General features: G+C 49.6%; 1 protein-coding gene across 1 annotated transcript; it reads right to left on the bottom strand.

Annotated features, from left to right (window-relative positions):
* Positions 1 to 8,748: 8,748 nt before the first annotated feature.
* LOC104039511 (elastase-1) lies at positions 8,749 to 15,840 on the bottom strand. The gene is made up of 8 exons (XM_064441832.1): positions 15,720 to 15,840; positions 15,532 to 15,635; positions 15,275 to 15,384; positions 14,384 to 14,515; positions 11,385 to 11,521; positions 11,103 to 11,248; positions 9,504 to 9,653; positions 8,749 to 8,775 (listed from the first exon to the last, which is right to left on the bottom strand). The coding sequence occupies exons 1-8, from the start codon at positions 15,838 to 15,840 to the stop codon at positions 8,749 to 8,751; spliced, it is 927 nt and encodes a 308-aa protein (XP_064297902.1).
* Between the last annotated feature and the right edge of the window lie 2,815 nt (positions 15,841 to 18,655).

The raw sequence follows: 18,655 nt of genomic DNA, 5'->3' as shown, positions 1-18,655 counted from the left end.
CGTCAGTGCCTTCTCCCTGTTTACCCTTTACTGCGGCTCAAAAGTTTGGATGATGGGTGTGTATGCTGCCTTGTATCTCCTAGTTGCCCCTTTTTTCTTTGTTTTTTTTTGCTTTTTTGGCACTTCTTTGAAGGTAATGGGTGCCCTGGGATTCCCACCCTAAGTGTTGAGAGGGGAGCATCTTACCAGGGCAGGAGCAGTCCTTGTCCCAGCCTGGCATCCTCCAAGAGGCTTCTCCTGAGCTTGGGGACCCCCATTGCTTTTCTCATCCCTGCAGAAGGAGCCCATGGACGAGCATCCCTGTGCCCTTGCGTGCAGGAAAGGCAACGGGGAGCCTGGGGGCTGAGCTCCAGCGTGGGGCCAGTCCCATAGCGGGAAACCAGCTGTGGGGTCGGTCCCTGGAGCGAAGGGGACATCATCCCTGAAGGAGGCATGGAGCCAAGGCAGCTCATGCATCCCTGCCGAGCCCTCCTCCATGCCTGGCAGCTGGGTATGCAAAGCAGGGGACTTCCCAGGTAGCCTCCAAGGTGTCCCCAGGTCCATCGCAGCCTCGATGCCACCTCAACACTGAAACGTAGCGAGGAATACTACCAAAGCCCTGGGAGGTCGCGCAGGAGACGCTCTCAGGGCAGCCAGAGAGGCACAAGGGGTGCCCCAAAGTCTCCCTGACTTCATCCAGGGATGAGTGTCCTCCCAGAGGGGCACCCAGTGCCAGCCCCTGCTTTCAAATTTTAAGCTAAACCAGCATGTTTTGGCCAGGAGCGTGTCTGGGCTGGCAAGAGTGATTTCTCCCAGGGCTGGGACTAGAAGGGACCTTTTTGGTGATTTGCTTAATTTATTTGAAGATAAAAATGTGATACAACCTCTTGTTTGGCAGAGCAAGACTGTCCTGGAGAGCATCTCCTGAGGCTCCCAAGATGTCTCCAGCAGCTCAGCCATGCTGTTGCAACATCCCCAGCACATCATCTTGTGGTTGCACGTTCAGGTTGCTTCCTGCTGCACCTGTGTCGCTCTGTGTGACAAAGTGCCTTTTTTTTTCCCCCTAAAAAAGGTAAAATTCAGGGCATGGGGGCGGTCTGGCTGTGTTGTTTTCCAAGCTTGCTTGGCTTGTGGATGGTAGCTCCATGGGATGACGGAAAAGACAGTGGTGGTAGCAGCATTCCCATCACCAAGAAGCATATAGGAGAAATCTTGGGAAACCCGTGGAAAACCCTAGAAATCCCTTTCCTTTGCAGGTGACAAACTGTTTCTCATCACCCCACAGCACCCCCAGGACCTGGAAAGATGCAGCCAAAAGAAGCATCACCACCATCCTGTGCCCAGGGCAAAAGCAGAGAAAATGCGCTTGGTCCTGGCAACAGCAGGGACATAAGAAGAGGGTGAGGATGTGAGCCAGCCCGCGGTGCAAAGGAAAAGCTGAATAAAGCCCAGAAACCTGGATGGGGAAATGCACACCTATCCCAAGGACTTGTGCCTGGCAGTATGGGCATAAAACATAACCGCTGGCATTGACCTGAAAGCAAGGGAACTTGGCCCAAGAATGCCATTGTCTAGTTTTCCAGCGGGAATCCATTTCTGAAGGTTGCCATCCACCCCCAGAGCTGAGAAGCTCAGTTAATTGAATAAATTATTAGTTACAAATCATTTGCTAGGCCATAAAAGCAACAATACTAAAAAGAGGCCCTTTTTAAAATTTTATTTTATGGGTTTTATGCCTATAATTCCCTCTTATGTTAGGTATTTTCTGGCTGGGAGGCGCAGAGCCCCCGGTGTACAGCTCCAGCTGCCACACAGGTGGGGTTTTGGCTCGCAGTGATAACTTTGTGCCGTGCCCCAGCAAAGGGCATCGCGGCCGGGGGACCCGCCACCCCCTCAAGGGACGGTGCTGAAACAGCCCTGAGGTTCTGCGTCCCATCAACCAGTCTCTGGCACAAGCATCTGCCGTCCCGGCATCGCCACAGGGAAGCTGCGGAGCTTATAACAGCCTCTTTGTGCCAAGAGGAGTTCATGTTTGCTTTGAAGAGCGAGGCAGGAGAAGCCCTGGAGGAGCTTCCCTGGCCGGTTCAGGATCATCCCTCTGCCAGGCATTGACGTTAAAGCCGTGGCCGCTCCACTTTTATGAGGCTGCATCTTAAAAGGGGTGAAACCAGGTGCAACCCTCGATTCCCTCCCTGGCTGTGGCAGGGTTAGAGGCAGCTGCTTTTCTGCACGCAGTGGGACAGACGTGCCCCACCTGCTGACACAGAGCTGGGACTCACGCCCTGCTCGACAGTGGGTGGTGGTGTTCCTTCCCATCCCTGGGAACTGGTGATTCAGTGACCCCAATGAAGCCCATCTGTGCACTCCTCACCTTGCTTAGGTCTTCATTGCCCTCTTTATCTTCATTTATTTTCTTTTTTTCCTCCATACAGCCACCGTGTACGCCTTGCTTGTAACACCCAGAGGCATAGAATTACTCATCGCTCACTTTCGTTTCATTTTTAGGTGCCTACAAGAGTTGAACCGTGCGTGTAGCCACCAGACTAGAAAGCATTTCTCCCCGGGTGGCGAAGCAGCCTCTAGAAAAGGGATGAGTCATTTGACGCCCGACGGCCGGCGGTGACCGGGCCGGGCTGTGACGTGAGGCGAGGCTCCTCCAGACCTGGCGCCGCGCGGGAATGAGACGCTTGAGGACTTTTCTCAGCAGGAACAGCTATAAAATGACAGGTAAGATGGACTTTATCTCTAGCAGGGAAAAAAACAACCCAGGAGCTCCAGGGCAAGGAGAGGGCAGGGGTGTTGGCTCTGCAGCACTGGGAGCATTTTCTGTAGGGTATTCGGGGTCATTGATCCTGCATGTGGGCAGTGGAGGATCAACGGACACAAGTGGGCTTGTGTCTGCTTAGGAAGCAGGGGCACTGGGAAAAAATACCTTTATTCATTGCTTGTCTGGCTTGTAGAAGGAAAAGGCAGGTTTGTACCGCATGGCCAAGCAGCGTGACACTGCACAGGATGAAGTTGCCCCAGGCCTTCTGCAAAGGCAATTAAAAGCATCCTCGGTGGTGCCTCTGCATCCCCGCTGGCTTCAAGACCTCTGTCAATGTACCAGGCACTTTCTTTGCCTGTGCACATGCACTTTCCATGGAAATGAGCAGACGTTTGCAGGCGCTAAGGTTTTAACTCAGACCTGTTGAACGACTTGGCTTCCCTACGAAAAGGCACTGCAAGATCGGCAGTCGCTGGCACGTTACTGTGGCCTGTTTGAATTTTAATCTGTCAATGCTATGGGGTGGGGAAACAAAACTTCAGCTGTTATTCCTTATTCTTTGGGGTGATGGTGTTCACAGAAATCGTCACGCTGTAAAGAAGTGTCCCCTTCACCAAATCAACCCAAACTACACGCCAAGATAAAAGCAGTTTGATTTCTGCACCATGTGAGGGCCCCTCTGTGGTCATCATCTCTGGAGGAGCTCTGAGTCCTCAGCGTCTGGGGAAACGGGCGGTGCTAAAGGTAGTGAATAAATGCAAGTATTCTGGCTTCAGCATTTTCCCTGCATAAACCAGCAAAAAATCCTGGTTTGCCAGAGCTCTGGCTAGAGTGAGACTTCAGATAAGCAGTTAATAGACCGAACTAAGTTTCCTCCTTCACAGCTATGACCAGTAGGAGTTTTCAGTGCTGCTTAATCCACACCTTTCCATCAGCTTCTTTTATACCTCTAAGCCCGCTGCTGAGTGAATGGCAGTGTTGCCATCTACCGGGCAGCTGCCTCCTTCTGCCAGCCTCTCAGCTGGCCAAATTGCTCTTGGGCAATGCTTGTCCTCCTCTGTGGGACCGGAGACACTGTGTACCTCACTGAGATATATTAAAAAAACCTGAAGTCTTAAATGCCCCACTCAGGTCTGGAGGAAGAGTAGGGATGTCCACAGGACTTGTCTATAGTCCCACATCTGGCCTGGCACATATGTTCACAGCTGGAGGAAACCATCTCCAGAAGGTAAATGCTCAAAAAACCCCATGGGGACACCCCTATTTTGGCCAGGGAATCTGGGCGAGGGAGTAAGATGCTGACTGACTGCATTGATAGGTCCATGAAACCCACCAAAGGGGGAATACCTGCGACCAGTGAAGCTGCAAGATTTTGTCATGAAAGTAGAGGCTGGGAAGCCTGTCAGGTCAGTCCAGCCAAGGAGGCTGAAAGGCTCGGGATGATCTGGGGACCCGATTCTCCAGGGACCGCGCAAGCCACACACCAGGGTAAAATGTTGCAGGAGAACCCTGCCACCACAAAGAATAACATAAAAATATCTCCCTCCAACATCAACCTGCTCCACTGAGATACCCTGCATAGGAAATTATTATCTATTACACTTCCCTGGAAATAAATACTTGGATACTACTTTGGAGTAAATAGAGATGAGAACTTAATGGTCCTTAAGTGCTTTTCATTTTCAAAGCGTCCCAAAGTGCTCTCTGGTAATTAAGGCTGAATATCTGTCAGGGGACAAGGGAGTCAGTTGTAGTCACACTCCCAAATACCCATCATTTTTGCCTGCAAGTGAGAGACCAAGGGAATGGTTGGGTGAAGCAGTGATACAAATTTGACTAGAGACTTTAGGGGTTAATCTCATGAAGGGTAGCAGCCCCGGGGTAGGATTTGCATGAGGAGGTGTCCATAACCAGAACATCTCTATTCAGCTGTGACATGACTGATTGCTGAACTTATCTCCGTGTGACTTTAAAGCTCCCCAGCTCTGTTGCGTTTTGGGCCAGCTGAGATGCTGGAGGGTATGAAGATGTCCCCATGTGGCTGGTGGAGATGATGAGGGACCTCAGGAGAGCTGTGCCTGTTTGAAGAAGCGGCAGGATGGGGTGGGATGTCCTTAGGCATCCCTAATGGCACTGACCACTGTATTTGATCCCCGCACCCCCGGGCTGTGTTTCACAGCATCTACAGCCTTACCTCTCCCAAACACCTCAAGGTGTTATAGTCAATCCTACACCACACCAGCACACCCTACACCTGCTGGGACCAGCACCAGGAGATAAGCCTTCTGTTGCTGTGGTTGTCTCCTTTATCTGCTCCCCATAAAGATGTGGGGAGCACCAGTTTTCCAAAATGTAGTTCATTCCCTGGTTTAGCTGTATCCTCACTACCTACCGTCAGAGAAAAGCATGGGGACATTACATATGAGCATTACAGTACTGTGCCCAGACAGGTTTTCCCAATACCATTGGATATTGTATCGCTGTGACACTTAGTATCTTCATGCAGTAAAACCTGCCTGAAGCACGGCATTTTCCATAGGCTTCCCAGGGCGTGCTCCTGGGATCGCAGCTTTGCCCGGCAGCTCTGGGGAACAAGTAGCTCTAGCAAGGCTCTTGGATAGTGTGAGGTAAATGAGGCACAGGAGAAGCACATGCACCCTGTCTGCACGCTGCCAGGCTATCGCCTTCCTCTTATCCTACGCAATAAATCACGGCTGAGCAGCACAAGCTGTTCCTGTCATCGAAACGCAGAAAGAAACGCTCCTCTTGGCACCAGGGAGGTGATAATGACCCTGAATAAGAGCTGTACATCTCCAGCACCTGGTTCTCCTGCTCCTGCGGGTGCAGCCTGATGTGTCTCCTCCTGGCTGTTCCAGGAACGGGTCCAGGCCTTGCTCATGTGGAGGAAGGATTTAAAGGAGCAATGTCCAGCCTGGCTTTTGGAGCAGCTTGTGACAAACCCCCAGTGGCCATGGCTGCCTCGTGGAGACAGGAGCATGGAGAGTCCATCACTGCTGTCACGTCAGGGGATGAATTGGGGATGACTGGCATTTTGGGCTGTGCCGAGGCACATGCATATTCATTAGATTGCTAACGCGGTCCTGGGGGTGCTTTTGGCCCAGGGAACAGCAAAGTCCCCGATGGTTCCCAGCTCTGCTCAGCCCAAGCCAGGAATGGAGGCTGATGAGAACTTGGGGCCCTGAGTGACATCCCCAAATCCCCCTGTGGCCCATGCACTGAGCACACAGGGTTTGGCCCCCGGCCCAGGCAACAGGCACTGCAAAACCACCAGGTACTGTAATATTTCACTTCTCAGCTTCTGAGTAATTTTGGACGTGGTTTGAGAGGATCCCTTTAAAAATCACATTTCCCAAAGCCTTTGATCTGTGTCTTTTTAATTCCTTTTGAAACTCAAAGGGAGGTGTTTGAGTATGGTCAGGCCAAGAGCTCAGATGCCAGTGTGCTCTTGTCACTTGGCTCCTGAGTGAACTTTTAAGGGACATTGCTCTACCACTAAGCTTAACGGATCTAGGCTCCTTCAGGAGAAGTTAAATATTTGAACTTGATACTGCAGCACAAACCACACATGCTGTCCTAAAAGGAGCAGGAACCATTCAGTAATATTAAAGGACAGGAAAGCTGAGATTTGGGGTTTTTTTTTAACTTGTCAGAAGAGGAAAATTGCCAAACTACTGAGCACCCAGGAGACTCTGCCAAGCACAGGCCAATAAAGCAGAGAGCTAAAAATACAGCTGGAACTCCACTCCTTTTACGAGCCTTAAAGAAAGCGCCACTGGTTTCGTTTTCATTTGCGCTTCCGTAATAAGGAAGATTTATCTGCTTGCATATCGGACCTCTGGATAAGGGCCGTGAAAAGCAGCTCCTGTGTGTCATTGCTTGTCTGTGTGCCTGCAGGCAAACGCGAAGGACAGAAAGCAAGGCTGCGCACATGCCAGTTTATCACTGCCGGCCCACAAAACTTCTTCAGCAGCCGGTGATAACCGTGTCGGGAATTCCTTCGGTGTGCCAATGCCCTCTAGTGGCTTTCGGAGAAAAGCAACGTGCGTCCCCAAAAAAAGAGAGGATTTTGCAAAAATACTGCTATGCCCTAGGTGTGTCCAGGCTTTAGGAGAGATGGGACACAGGCAGTTTAAAATGAAAAAAAAAGCTAAATCAAAAGCCTTCATTCATAAATTCTTATTTAATACACAGCAAAAGGGGGAGAGGGAAGGTTGTGGGATTCCCCTGGTGTTGCTAGAAGATGGTTTTGCTGTTCATCAAAAGACAAATCTTGCTTTATTGTGCACATACATCTCCCTCTCTTCCTCTTTCCCTCCTTTTACCAACTCTGCTGTGTGTCTGATAGGAACATGGCTTTTATTTGGAAATGTTATACACTGCAGATAGGCTTGCCCAGCTGGCAGGAGTATAGGCCCCTGCACCCCCTAATGGTGCAGGGGATTGTTTTACAATTAATTTATTGCTTCCTCACTAGAAAAGCACCCTCCAGAAATGCCCTTCCTATGCACTTAGTCTTAGAAAATTAATTTAAAAAATAATCATCCTGCACAGAATTAATTTAGTAATAAGTTAGATGGATCATGCTTTCTATGGGCTGAGTTTGCCAATATACTTGAGGCAGATGCCCTCCGTATAAGCAGCGCTGTACTGAAGCTGTTTGTTTAGGCATAGAAAGAGAACCCAGTTCTGCAACCAAAATCTCTGCTGGCTGCTGTTGAATAGAATAGAATAGAATAGAATAGAATAGAATAGAATAGAATAGAATAGAATAGAATAGAATAGAATAGAATAGAATAGAATAGAATAGAATAGAATAGAATAATTTCAGCTGGAAGGGACCTGCAACGATCATCTAGCCCAACTGCCTGACCAATTCAGGGCTGACCAAGTTAAAGCATGTTATTAAGGGCACTGTCCAAACGCCTCTTAAACACTGTCAGCCTTGGGGCATCGACCACCTCTCCAGGAGGCCTGTTCCAGTGTCTGACCACCCTCTCGGGAAAGAAATGCTTCCCAATGCCCAGTCTAAACCTGCCCTGGTGCAGCTTTGAACCATTCCCACGTGTCCTATCACTGGGTGTCATGGAGAAGAGCTCAGCACCTCCCTCTCCACGTCCCCTCCTCAGGAAGCTGTAGAGAGCGATGAGGTCGCCCCTCAGCCTCCTTTCCTCCACATTAGACAAGCCCAAAGTCCTCAGCCTCTCCTCATAGCACATGCCTTCCAGCCCTTTCACCAGCTTTGTTGCCCTCCTCTGAAGGCAATCAAGGACCTTCACATCCTTCTTAATTTGTGGGGCCCAGAACTGCACGCAGCACCCCGGGTGAGGCCGCACCAACGCTGAATACAGCGGGATAACCACCTCTTTTGACTGGCTGGTTCTCCCGTGTTTGATGCACCCCGGCACGTGGTTTGCCCTCTTGGCTGCCAGGGCACGCGGCTGACTCACACCGAGCCTGCTGTCGACCAGCACCCCCAGGTCCCTCTCTGCAGGGCTGCTCTCCAGCCCCTCCTCTCACAATTTATACTTGTGCCCAGCAATGTCACATCATTGCTCTGCTCCCACGGACCTGCAAGCACCTTCGCATCTGGTGGAGTCATCCCTAAGGAAACCCTCAGTGAGAAAAACCCATCATGGTCATTGTCTGCAGGGTGGGTTTGGTGCCAGAGTGACAGCTCTGAAGAGCCATGCTCACTGCCCGCATCCCAGCAGTTAAGGACACCATCATTGGTTTATATTGTCATTGGAGGCTGTGGCATTTGCTGGCAGCCTCCTTCCCTGCTGACTGGGTCTGAGCCGGTGCCTCAGGCCAGGCAGGCACAGCAACAGGTCACTGGTTGAAATCACTGATACTTTATTATATTCTTAGCCAAACCTTGCTATTAATAGCCCAAAGAGGTGTGAAAGGGATGAGAGGAGGTTAAATGAACACAGATAATTCATTCTAGCTCTTCTTATATTCATGCACCAGCCAATCCTTCTCTAGAAACCCCCATTATTCTTTGCAGTCTGGAAAACAAAAAAGAAGTTAATTCAGTAAAGAACCAGAATAATGCATGTCTCCATCCCATGTAAGTGCTCTGAAGAAGGGCTGGTTCCCAGCTGGGCCAGGGGACTGCTCTAACAACCTGTTCCCACCCAGAAAGGTTTAGGGACTGCAGTAGCCTCCATCTTCCTTGCAGTGATTTAAAATACCTCTTCCCACCTTTCTTTCCAGGAGGCCACATGGTTTACAGCAGCATTTTGACAAAACCATCCCCTGTGTTTGGGAAACAGCTGCTCCTTGTGCCAGACATTATCTGTGGGAGCAAAGAGCTCGTTGCTCATTCCCAAATGTAAAGCTGGGAGTGCATAGTGTGGCACTGCAGGACTTGCATTTAGAGGTGCTTTATGTTTGCTGCAATTCCCATTCACCAGCCAGCTAATTCCTTCAGAGGTTTTCTGCAGTAAGGTTTTGTCTAGGTGAATGGCAATGATCATTTTTTGGACGCAGACCCTGGCTTGAATTTTGTCTGTAGTCCTCAGCAGAGCACTTCAGCTCCCAGGCAGCAGCTCCTTCCTTACAATTGTTTGACTGCACCAAAAGTAGCACCAAATATCCTGGTTATAGACCTCCGCAGATCTCCCAGTTCAACTCCTAATGGTTTTAACAAAAAAAAAAGACTCCAATTCCTCTGGCACTCCCTTGCCGTCATGGGAGATGCATCAGGTCACCTCGCAGGCACTAAGCAACTTACAGCGTAGATCCAGTCCAGGTAGGCTGACACACGTGTGAAGACTGTTGGCTTCTTGTAGGTGTTACAGTAAGGAACTAGCCCAAAACTGACAATCCCGTGGACTTCCCAGCGACCGTCTCTGTAGCAGCTGAGAGGGCCCCCAGAGTCCCCCTGGGTCAGAGGAAGGGGAGGAAAATATTAAGCCAAATTAGCCGAGCAATTTAGGAATGACTGGATAGGATTAAGGAGCACCAGTTAGTTAATCACTGTCCTGAACATGAAAATAAATGTTTGTGCTGCTTTCTTTGCAGTGTGGCAGCAGAAACTGCCCAGCACCTCCCAAGATGTTGCAAAGATCAGACCCACTATTTATTGTATCAGTCTACACGCACGTACACACATATACACACACACACACACCCCCCAGGAAGGGCTGAAACCTTAATTTCCCACCACCATTGCAAATACAGTGACTGTAGGCAACTAGTCCAGTGCACACTGCATGACACACACTCCTCCCCAGCAAGGTCCACCTGTGCAGCCTCTCTGTTGAAAAATCAGCTACAAGGAAACAGGTAGAAGGGAAACGTTGGTTCCCTTGTTCTTCTCAAACAAGTATATTCAGAGGGTCCTCGGAAGTTAAGGTGGTGAAAAAGAAAGCAACTTGAGTTAAAATATATGAGATGATAAAGGCTCTTGCTTGGCTCAGATCCCGGCTTGTAACAAGGTTCTGCCATAATTAAACCACACCGAAAAATACACTAAACAGCTATAGATCTATAATTATACTATACCCATATCTGTACTATGTGTAATCGTATAACCTCTTTTATTTCTCTATGTTTCTATATTACATTCATATATTTACAAAACCTATTTGTTCATTATATTTTAAAGGCTCTGCATGGTTGCTTTCACCAGAAGCCACCTCTGTAGTGAAGGGCATACAGACAGACCTAACACTTATCCCCTGCCTACACACACCAAACCTCCTTGTGTTGACTCTGGGGTCACCTGGAGCCTGTGGGATAAAGGGCACCTCACAGAATCTTCCTTTTCTCCCTAACCTGAGCCAGATGGTACAACTTGGACATGGCCAAAACTTGCAGCAACCTCAGCTGTCCATGTAAGCAGGGCAGCTGGGGAGGAGAAGGGTGATGAACAGGGCGAAAGTATGGGGGAGCACTGCTTGGTCCAGGGTGCAACATGCCAGCAACATGGGAGGAGTGGTAGGATTTCCCTGAAGCTTCATCCTTTGGATGAGGGCAGAGGGGACTGCCAAAATCCCAACCCATTTCCCAGGATCTGGTCTATGGGACATGCTGCTGGAAGGAAGGGTAAATCTCCCCTCTAAAATCAGAGGGTAGTGATGCACCCTGAGGACTTGGAGGTTTCCTCTCTCCTGGCTGCTCTGGTTTACAGTTTGGTTTACAAGATACTCAGAAAAAATCTAGTGAAGGGGCCAGGATTTACAGAAAGCTACTGCAGGTGGACAAATGGCAAAACCAGGTCCCAGCCAAAGGAACAGCAATGGTTACCAACTGAGGGAACAGCAAGGTCAGATAGGAAGGAAAGAGGAAGAGGGGAGCTTGAAAATCCTCTGATAATAACAGATCTTACACTGCATCCAGACTTCACGCCGTCTCCACCTGCACAGATCATAGTGACTTTTACTTGAGACCCCCACCAGTCTTGCTGGGAGCAGATCTCATGGTCGACCACCGGCAACATCGCCTCCTGCAGCATGTCTGTGGTGCTGCCATCCACTAGCAGAGAAAGGGTGAGATTTTGGTCCAGGAGCTCCAGAGGTTGAGGAAGGAAGCCTGCACCCTGCCTCGGGCAGGAAGCCAGCACAGTGAAACCAGGAGGGACCCTCAACACTCCTCCTTCCCCCTTACTTACCACTAACCACCCCCCATCCGGTAATATAGCAGGGATAGTCATTGGGTAAAATTTGTCCTGCGGGTGGAAGTGCTGCCAACTCAACGAACCCATTGGCATAGGCAGAAGACCTGAGGCGCAGCAGGGCAATGTCGTAGCTGAAATGAGATACAGGTAAAAGACTCTACTGGAAATCCTGATTCAGTCAGAAATCAGATGTCCTACAGAATCATAGAATGCCCTGAGCTGGGAGGGACCCACAAGGATCATCGAGCCCAACTCCTGTCCCTGCACAGGACACCCCAAATTCACACCGTGGCTCTGAGGGCCTTGTCCAAGTGCTTCTGGAATATCGCCAGGCTGGTGCCGTGATGCCTCCCTGGGGAGCCTGTTCCAGGGCCCCACCACCCTCAGGGGGAAGGACCTTTCCCTAATGCCCAGCCTAACCCTCCCCTGGCACATCTCCCTGACATCCCCTCGGGGCCTGGCGTTGGGCACCAGAGAGCAGAGACCAGCCCTGCCCCTCCTCCTGCCCTCGGGAGGGAGCTGCAGAGCGCCATGAGGCTGCCCTCGGCCTCCTCTGCTCCAGCTGAACAAACCCAGGGTCTCCAGCCGCTCCTCGTACGGTTTCCCCTCTAAAACCTTCCCCAGCCCCGTGGCCTCCTCTGGACCCTCTCCCGTACCTTTATACCCTCAATGTCCTGTGGCGCCCAACGCTGCCCCCAGCACTCGGGGTGAGGCCGCCCCAGCGCGGGGCAGAGCGGGACAATCCCCCCCTCGCCCGGCTGCGATGCAGGGCTCGGTGCCCCCCAGGGCACGGCTGGCCCTCTGGGCTGCCAGGGCACGCTGGGGGCTCGTGTTCAGCCTGCCATCGACCAGAGCCCCCAGGTCCCTGCGGAGCTGCTCCCCAGCCCCTCGTTCCCCAGCCTCTCCGTACAGCCGGGGCTGCCCTGCCCCAGGTGTAAAATCCGGCACTTGCCCTCGTTAAACTCCATACGGCTGGTGATTGCCCAGCTCTCCAGCCTGGCCAGAGCCCTCTGCAGGACCTCACTGCCCTTGAGAGTGTCAACAGCTCCTCCCAGTTTTGTATTATCGGCAAATTTAATCAGTAATCCTTCAAGTCCTGTTTCCAAGTAAATTATGAAGAAATTAAAGAGTCTCTTTAACCCAGGGCCTCTCCAGATTCCCAAGAGAATTGAAAAATTATTGAGAGGTCTCACTGTGACATCAGCCAGCTCCTTAAATACCCTTGGGCGAATCCCATCAGGCCCCACCAACTTATAGGGATTTGGCTGGAGCAGTAAGTCCTGTACAAGTTCAGGGTTTATTAGGAGTTTAGCATTCCCACAGTCATAGTTCTGTAGCCCAGGGCTCTGGGGGTCCCTGACCCCACCATCAGTGTTGCAAACCAAGGCAAAGAAAGCATTAAATGTCTCTGTCTTACCTATGTCCCTGCTTGTGAGGTGACTATTCTCATCAAGCAAGGGGTCAGTGTTATTTCTAGCCTGCCTTTTGCCATTAATGTAGTTTAAAAAGCCCTTCTTATTGTCCTTTATGGTACTGGCCAGCTCCAACTCTAATTGAGCTTTGGCCACATGTATTTCCTCCCTGCAGTGGTGAACAGCATCCCTACAGTCCTCCCATGTCACCAGATCTTGCTGCCACTGGCCATATACTTTCTTTTTTCTCCTTACTTCAAGAAGAATATCCCTGGTCAGCCAAGCCAGCCTTTTGCCTCGCGTGTTTGACTTCATAGACTTTAGGATCACCTGCTCCTGTGCTTTTAGGAGGTGGTACTTAAAAAGCGACTAGCACTGATGGACCCCAGCACCTTCAAAAGCTTTTTCGCAGGGGACCCTACTAAGCAGCTCCTTGAGCAACCTGAAGTCTGCTCTCCTCATGTCCAGAGCTGAGGTCTTGCTGGCAGTTTTCCTCCTGTCACCATAGATTTTAAACTTGACTGCTTCGTGGTCGCTGTGGCCAAGGTGGCCCCCGATCTCCACGTCACCCATGAGACCCTTGCTGTTAATAAGCAACAAGTGGAGGAAGGCGCCCTTCCTGGTGGGTTCCCTTAGCACCTGTACCAAGAAGTTGTCATCCAGATGGTTTAGGAACCTTCTGGACCTGTTTTTCCCAGCCGTGTGGTATTCCCAGTTGGCATCTGGCAGGTTGAAGTCCCCCGTAAGGACAAGGGCAGATGACTTAGAGGCATCCCTTAGTTCCTTAAAGAATAACTCATCAGTGTCATCTTCCTAGCCGGGTGGCCTATAGTAGACTCCCACAACCACATCTATCCCTTAATCCTTACCCAAAGGCTCTCAACTGTGCCATCGCCAACTGCAAGCTCTGTGCAATCCAGCTCCTCCGCTACATACAATGCCACCCCCCCCCTCCAAAGAGCTTGTAACCTAAAGAGCTTGTAACCAGTTTGTAATCACCGCACTCACATTTCATTACTTCTACAGGTCTCTAGCCTCTGGCATGATGATAGACAAGCACCTTGCAAACATCATTAATCCTTATAGCAATTACAGGCAACAGGAAAATATGAGTAATTAAGAAAGAAGAGGCCGTGGTACAGGCCGATAAAGGGATAACACTCCCCTAAAATCTCCTACTCCTTTGGAGGCACCCAACCTCAGAGTGAAGTTCAGCAGACCCTAGGCGGACAGGAATGCCTCTGAGGGGAGATTTAAGGCAGTCTTTTGGCATTTCCCTGTTGGCTTCCCTTCGTCAGATGTAAAGATGACAGCAAGCCCCTGAATCTGCCGTACATCCTGGGTCCATCTGTGACCCCCATCTTTCTCCCATCTTGGGCAAAAGAGGACTGAGGCCATCCACATAGACACCGTGTAACACCTCCAAGAGAGGAGGTAATTTGGGAAATCTCTACTACATCATCTTCCAGTGCTTCCCACAAATCCAACCTCACTGGGAACTGGACTGAATATACACATCAATGCTAGTGGGACAGGGTGCTAAGACCCATTCCACCAGCTGGCAATAGTCAAAATAATTACCCATTGGCAATGTCATAGGGATTCCAGCCATCATGAATGAAGACTTCATCCACGTCAAGATAGTACTCGGTGCCATCCACATTCATGAGACTGTGGTCACCCAGAGCCACTCGATAGGTTGCTCCTGGTGGCCTGAAAATGAATCACAGAATAATCAATGTAAAAACTACTCCCCACCACTAGCTTTGCAGTGCAATTCCTGCACCGCTGAGACCTTCCACCAATGTAGTAATTTCTAAAGCACCTTCCACCGGAGGATTTTCAAGGGACTGCAGCTAAATGGTCTTAGGAATTACGCAAATGCTGCCTGCAGTTTGCTGGCAAAGCAAGTGAAGGTACAGCATCAGCTAATACAGTGCTTGAACGAGAACTTTCATTTTGCATCTCCGCGTTTATCTGAAACTGAGTGTGAAGGAACAGCTTGTTACGTTTTATAGTAAGTACATTCAGTAAAGGCATGAGTAATTAAAGAGGAGTGTTTGCTTATTGGTGTCACGCTGTATCGTTTAGGCGGTGCATGTCAGACATGCTGCAGAGCAAATTGTACAACATGGCCTGTGAGCTACGAAACATGCCTTTCATTCAGTCTTTCCATCTCTGTGCAGGTTTCTCAGGATGCAAACCTATTCAGAATGCTCACATTCATGCAAATGCACCTCCTCTTATGCAAATCAGCAATCAGCTTGATTTCCACTCCCAGCAAGTCAGCAATTAATCAAGGCTAAAGCAAACAGAGTTTTCCAGTTCCACTTGATTAAGTGCACAGAGAGATGTCCAGCTGTGCAAGAAACAGCACTGATGGGGAGCTCAGAGGGTGAGAAGGGTCTGGCTCCTGTCTGCAGCAAGAATGAGGAGCAGAACAGGGGTTTTAATGTTTTCTATCCCACTCACATGCTGAGGCAATGGGCTGCAGTCATGACCCATTTGCTGCTGATAAGGGTTCCACCGCAGATGTGAGTGTAGTACGACGGGGCATGAGCATAGGCAATCTGAAGAGACACCTGGATCAAACAACAACAGATTCTGCACTCAAGCCATGCGGTGCCTCTGCAGAAATGGTGTGTGTCGCTTTGGACAGTGGAAGCTGTAATTTTCTCACTGTGTTTTCAAGTATAAGCCTTTTTTCAAGTATAAGACATCAGCATTACCTGCCACTTCCAGTCGTTTGGGTGGGCCTCGTGGCCTCCAATTACTCGCCCCGTCAGGTCATCCTTCTTAAGAGCATCCCTTAGGGGACTTGCAGTGATTGCCCCTAACCACACAAAAAAAGGAGTGTAGTTTGTCATGTGGATTCCTAAGGAGCATCAGTCATCGCGGGTTACTGCCGCCGACAAACCTGTGCCGCAGCCAGCGAAGCGAGTCTGAAAGATGAAGTGATTGCGACTCGCACATGGTGACACTGATCGTTCTCCATCCTGGAGGCTGTCTTTAAAGCCTCCATGGTTGAAAAATACCATAAAAGGCTTCAAGATGCAAAGCTCTTATATAAATTGACTTCTGTTTCCTGCTGTCCCTACAACTCCACCATAACTGCCAGCTGGTTGTACACCAACCTAAACACCCTTTCTTTCAGGGTGTAGGTTTCACTCCCCTCCCTCAAAGCACCACCAGAAGATCTTATTCATGCAATAGAGAAAAACCCTTCCAGCCAGAATAATTGTGGCCACATAAAGTTTTGCCTTTGCACAGTAACTGCAGAGAAAAAAATGGGTATGCGCTAATCTGCAGCACTTAGAGGTTGAGAGGGTCACCCTTTCCCAGCTCAAGTACTTTGGTTGCAACTTACCCAAGCAACTAAGAAGAACCAGATACTGAAGCATCTTTAATGAAGTGGTAGTATTTTTCCAAGAAAAATTCTTTTTATACTAAAATATCTGATAAGCAGCTGTGTCTAAATTTGTGATTAATACAATCTGTCTATACTCCTAACTCATTAAACTGACCAAAAATATTCTCTGTGGAAAAAAAGGGGGAGCAGCGACCTGTTCAAGGTAGAGCGCAAGGTTACGCAAACACCGCCACACCGCATAGTTCCCACAGGGCCACGAAGCAGAAAAAATCCTGAGAACTTAGGAGAGCTCTCAGATGAAGTAAAAAACAAAACAATGCAAACCTAAGCTCAAAAAGCCAACACTTCAGGTGGGTAATTGTTGATGCACATGTTGTATTCCCTTGTTAGAGGTTTATCTGTCAGTCCAGCCGTCTGCTACTCAATGCAACATGAACTGATCTTTGCCAACTGGATAAAAAGAGCAATAGCAAACAGGGAGAAGCACTGAGGGTAGCTCAGCCTTGGCTGAACATGTTAAACCAACTCTGACTGGACATACTGATCTTTCTTTAGGATCCTTTTCTGCTCCCTCTTCCCTGCTGAATGAGTTTTCCTCTGCCTGCCCCAAAATGCTGGCTCTCAGTGGCGGGAGGGGAGGCAGGGAGCTGGGCTATGGCCAGTGGGGAAAACAGGGAATGGTGCAGCTGGCAAAGACGTGCTATGTCTGAGGAACAGAAAAGGTACCAGAATCACAGAATGGCTGAGGTTGGAAGGGACCTCTGGAGATCATCTACTCTAATGCCCCTCCTCAAGCCAGGACACCTGGAGCTGGTTGCCCAGGACTGTGCCCAGATGGCTTTTGAATATCTCTGGGGAGGGAGACTCCACAGCCTCCCTGGGCAACCTGCGCCAGCGCTCAGGCACCCTCACAGTCGAAGACCGTTCCCCGATGTTCCCAGGGAACCTCCTGTGTTGCAGTTTGTGCCCATGGCCTCTGGTCCTGTCACTGGGCACCACTGATCAGAGCCTGACTCACTTTCACACCCTCCCTTCAGGTATTTATATACATTGATGAGACCCCCCTGAGCCTCCTCTTCTCCAGGCCGAACAGTCCCAGCTCTCTCAGCCCTTCCTCATGGGAGAGGTGCTCCAGGCCCTTCCTCACCTTTGTGGCCTTTGCTGGGCTCTCTCCAGTATGTCCATGTCTCTCTTGTACTGGGGAGCCCCGAACGGACCGAGTGCTCCAGGTGTGGGCTCACCAGTGCTGAGCAGAGAGGAAGGATCACCGCCCTTGACCTGCTGGCCATGCTTTGCCTAACGCAGCCCAAAAGTACCATTTGCCTTCTTTGCCACAGGGGCACACTGCTGGCTCATCTTCAACTTGGGGGTCTACCAGCACCCCCAGATCCTCTTCTGCCATCCAGCAGCTTGGGACAGGGACTAGGTAGGAGAGGCACCAGGCAATATTACTTAGACCTCCCTCCCATTTTCAACAGTGGCCTTCATGTAGCACTTCAGAAGAAAATGTAGAAGCTTTCGTAATGGATGACCTTGTTCTAGGGGGAAGTATGTTTTGCTTTTTCATATATATCCCATTAACTGCAGTCCCCTAACCATTTTATACTTGTGGAGCATGATGATTTATACCCCATTAATGGTTTAAGGCATCTATCTAGGAGCATAGCAGAACCTCAGGTTCTTCAATTAAATGTAAACCACAGCCCTGATTTACATACTTAGTGAGGAAGAAAACAAGAAATGCCTGTAGCTGGTGGAGACTCAGAGGCTTGTTTCCACAATCAGAGGAAATCCCCTTGGGATGCACAGGCCATCAACGGGTGGGCAATAAAGCTCACCTTAAACTTTAACTGCAGCCAGAGAACAGTTGTCAAGTGAAAAAGGAAGAGTTAAGGAAACGATCTGGAAAAGAAAGCAGGGCTTATCCAGCGAGGTATGCTAATGGAATTCACTGCCCATGGAATAGATACGGTAGGACCTGGACCTTTTCCATATCATCCCAACAGTCCTCTCTAACAAACCCTTTCTATTTTGTTGGAAACCATAAATAGTTCCATGTGATACTTCAGCACTGAGAGTGTCTTTAAGTCATTGAACACTTTTCCCCCCTTACATCATAAGTAATTTTTAACTTCCAGCTAGTTTTGGTGAGGGGGTCGGAAGGTGGCGTTCCAGCCAGTCTCTTCACTCACTTTCACTACATCCATGAACCTGCTAGACTGGCAAACTCACTCATCTTCTGTTGCTAATTTATTTTTCCAAAGACTTTATGTGTTGCCTACATATAGTTTTGTCGAAGAATGGTGTTGCCTGTTTATTCTCCTTTTGGACATCATGCCGTTTAACTTGAGTAATTGTTTGTCCATAATCTGTACTCTACAACAATGTGCATGGTATCATTCTCATTTTGCAGCCGAGTGGCTTTCATCTTGGGCTGTGTTATAATGCCCAAAGGAGAAATAAATTACACTGAGGATGATGAA

This window comes from Phalacrocorax carbo, chromosome 2 (assembly GCF_963921805.1).
Source record: "Phalacrocorax carbo chromosome 2, bPhaCar2.1, whole genome shotgun sequence".
Taxonomy (NCBI): Eukaryota; Metazoa; Chordata; class Aves; order Suliformes; family Phalacrocoracidae; genus Phalacrocorax; species Phalacrocorax carbo.
The sequence above is the reverse complement of the archived record's forward strand: the minus strand, read 5'-3'. Positions and strand labels throughout refer to the sequence as shown.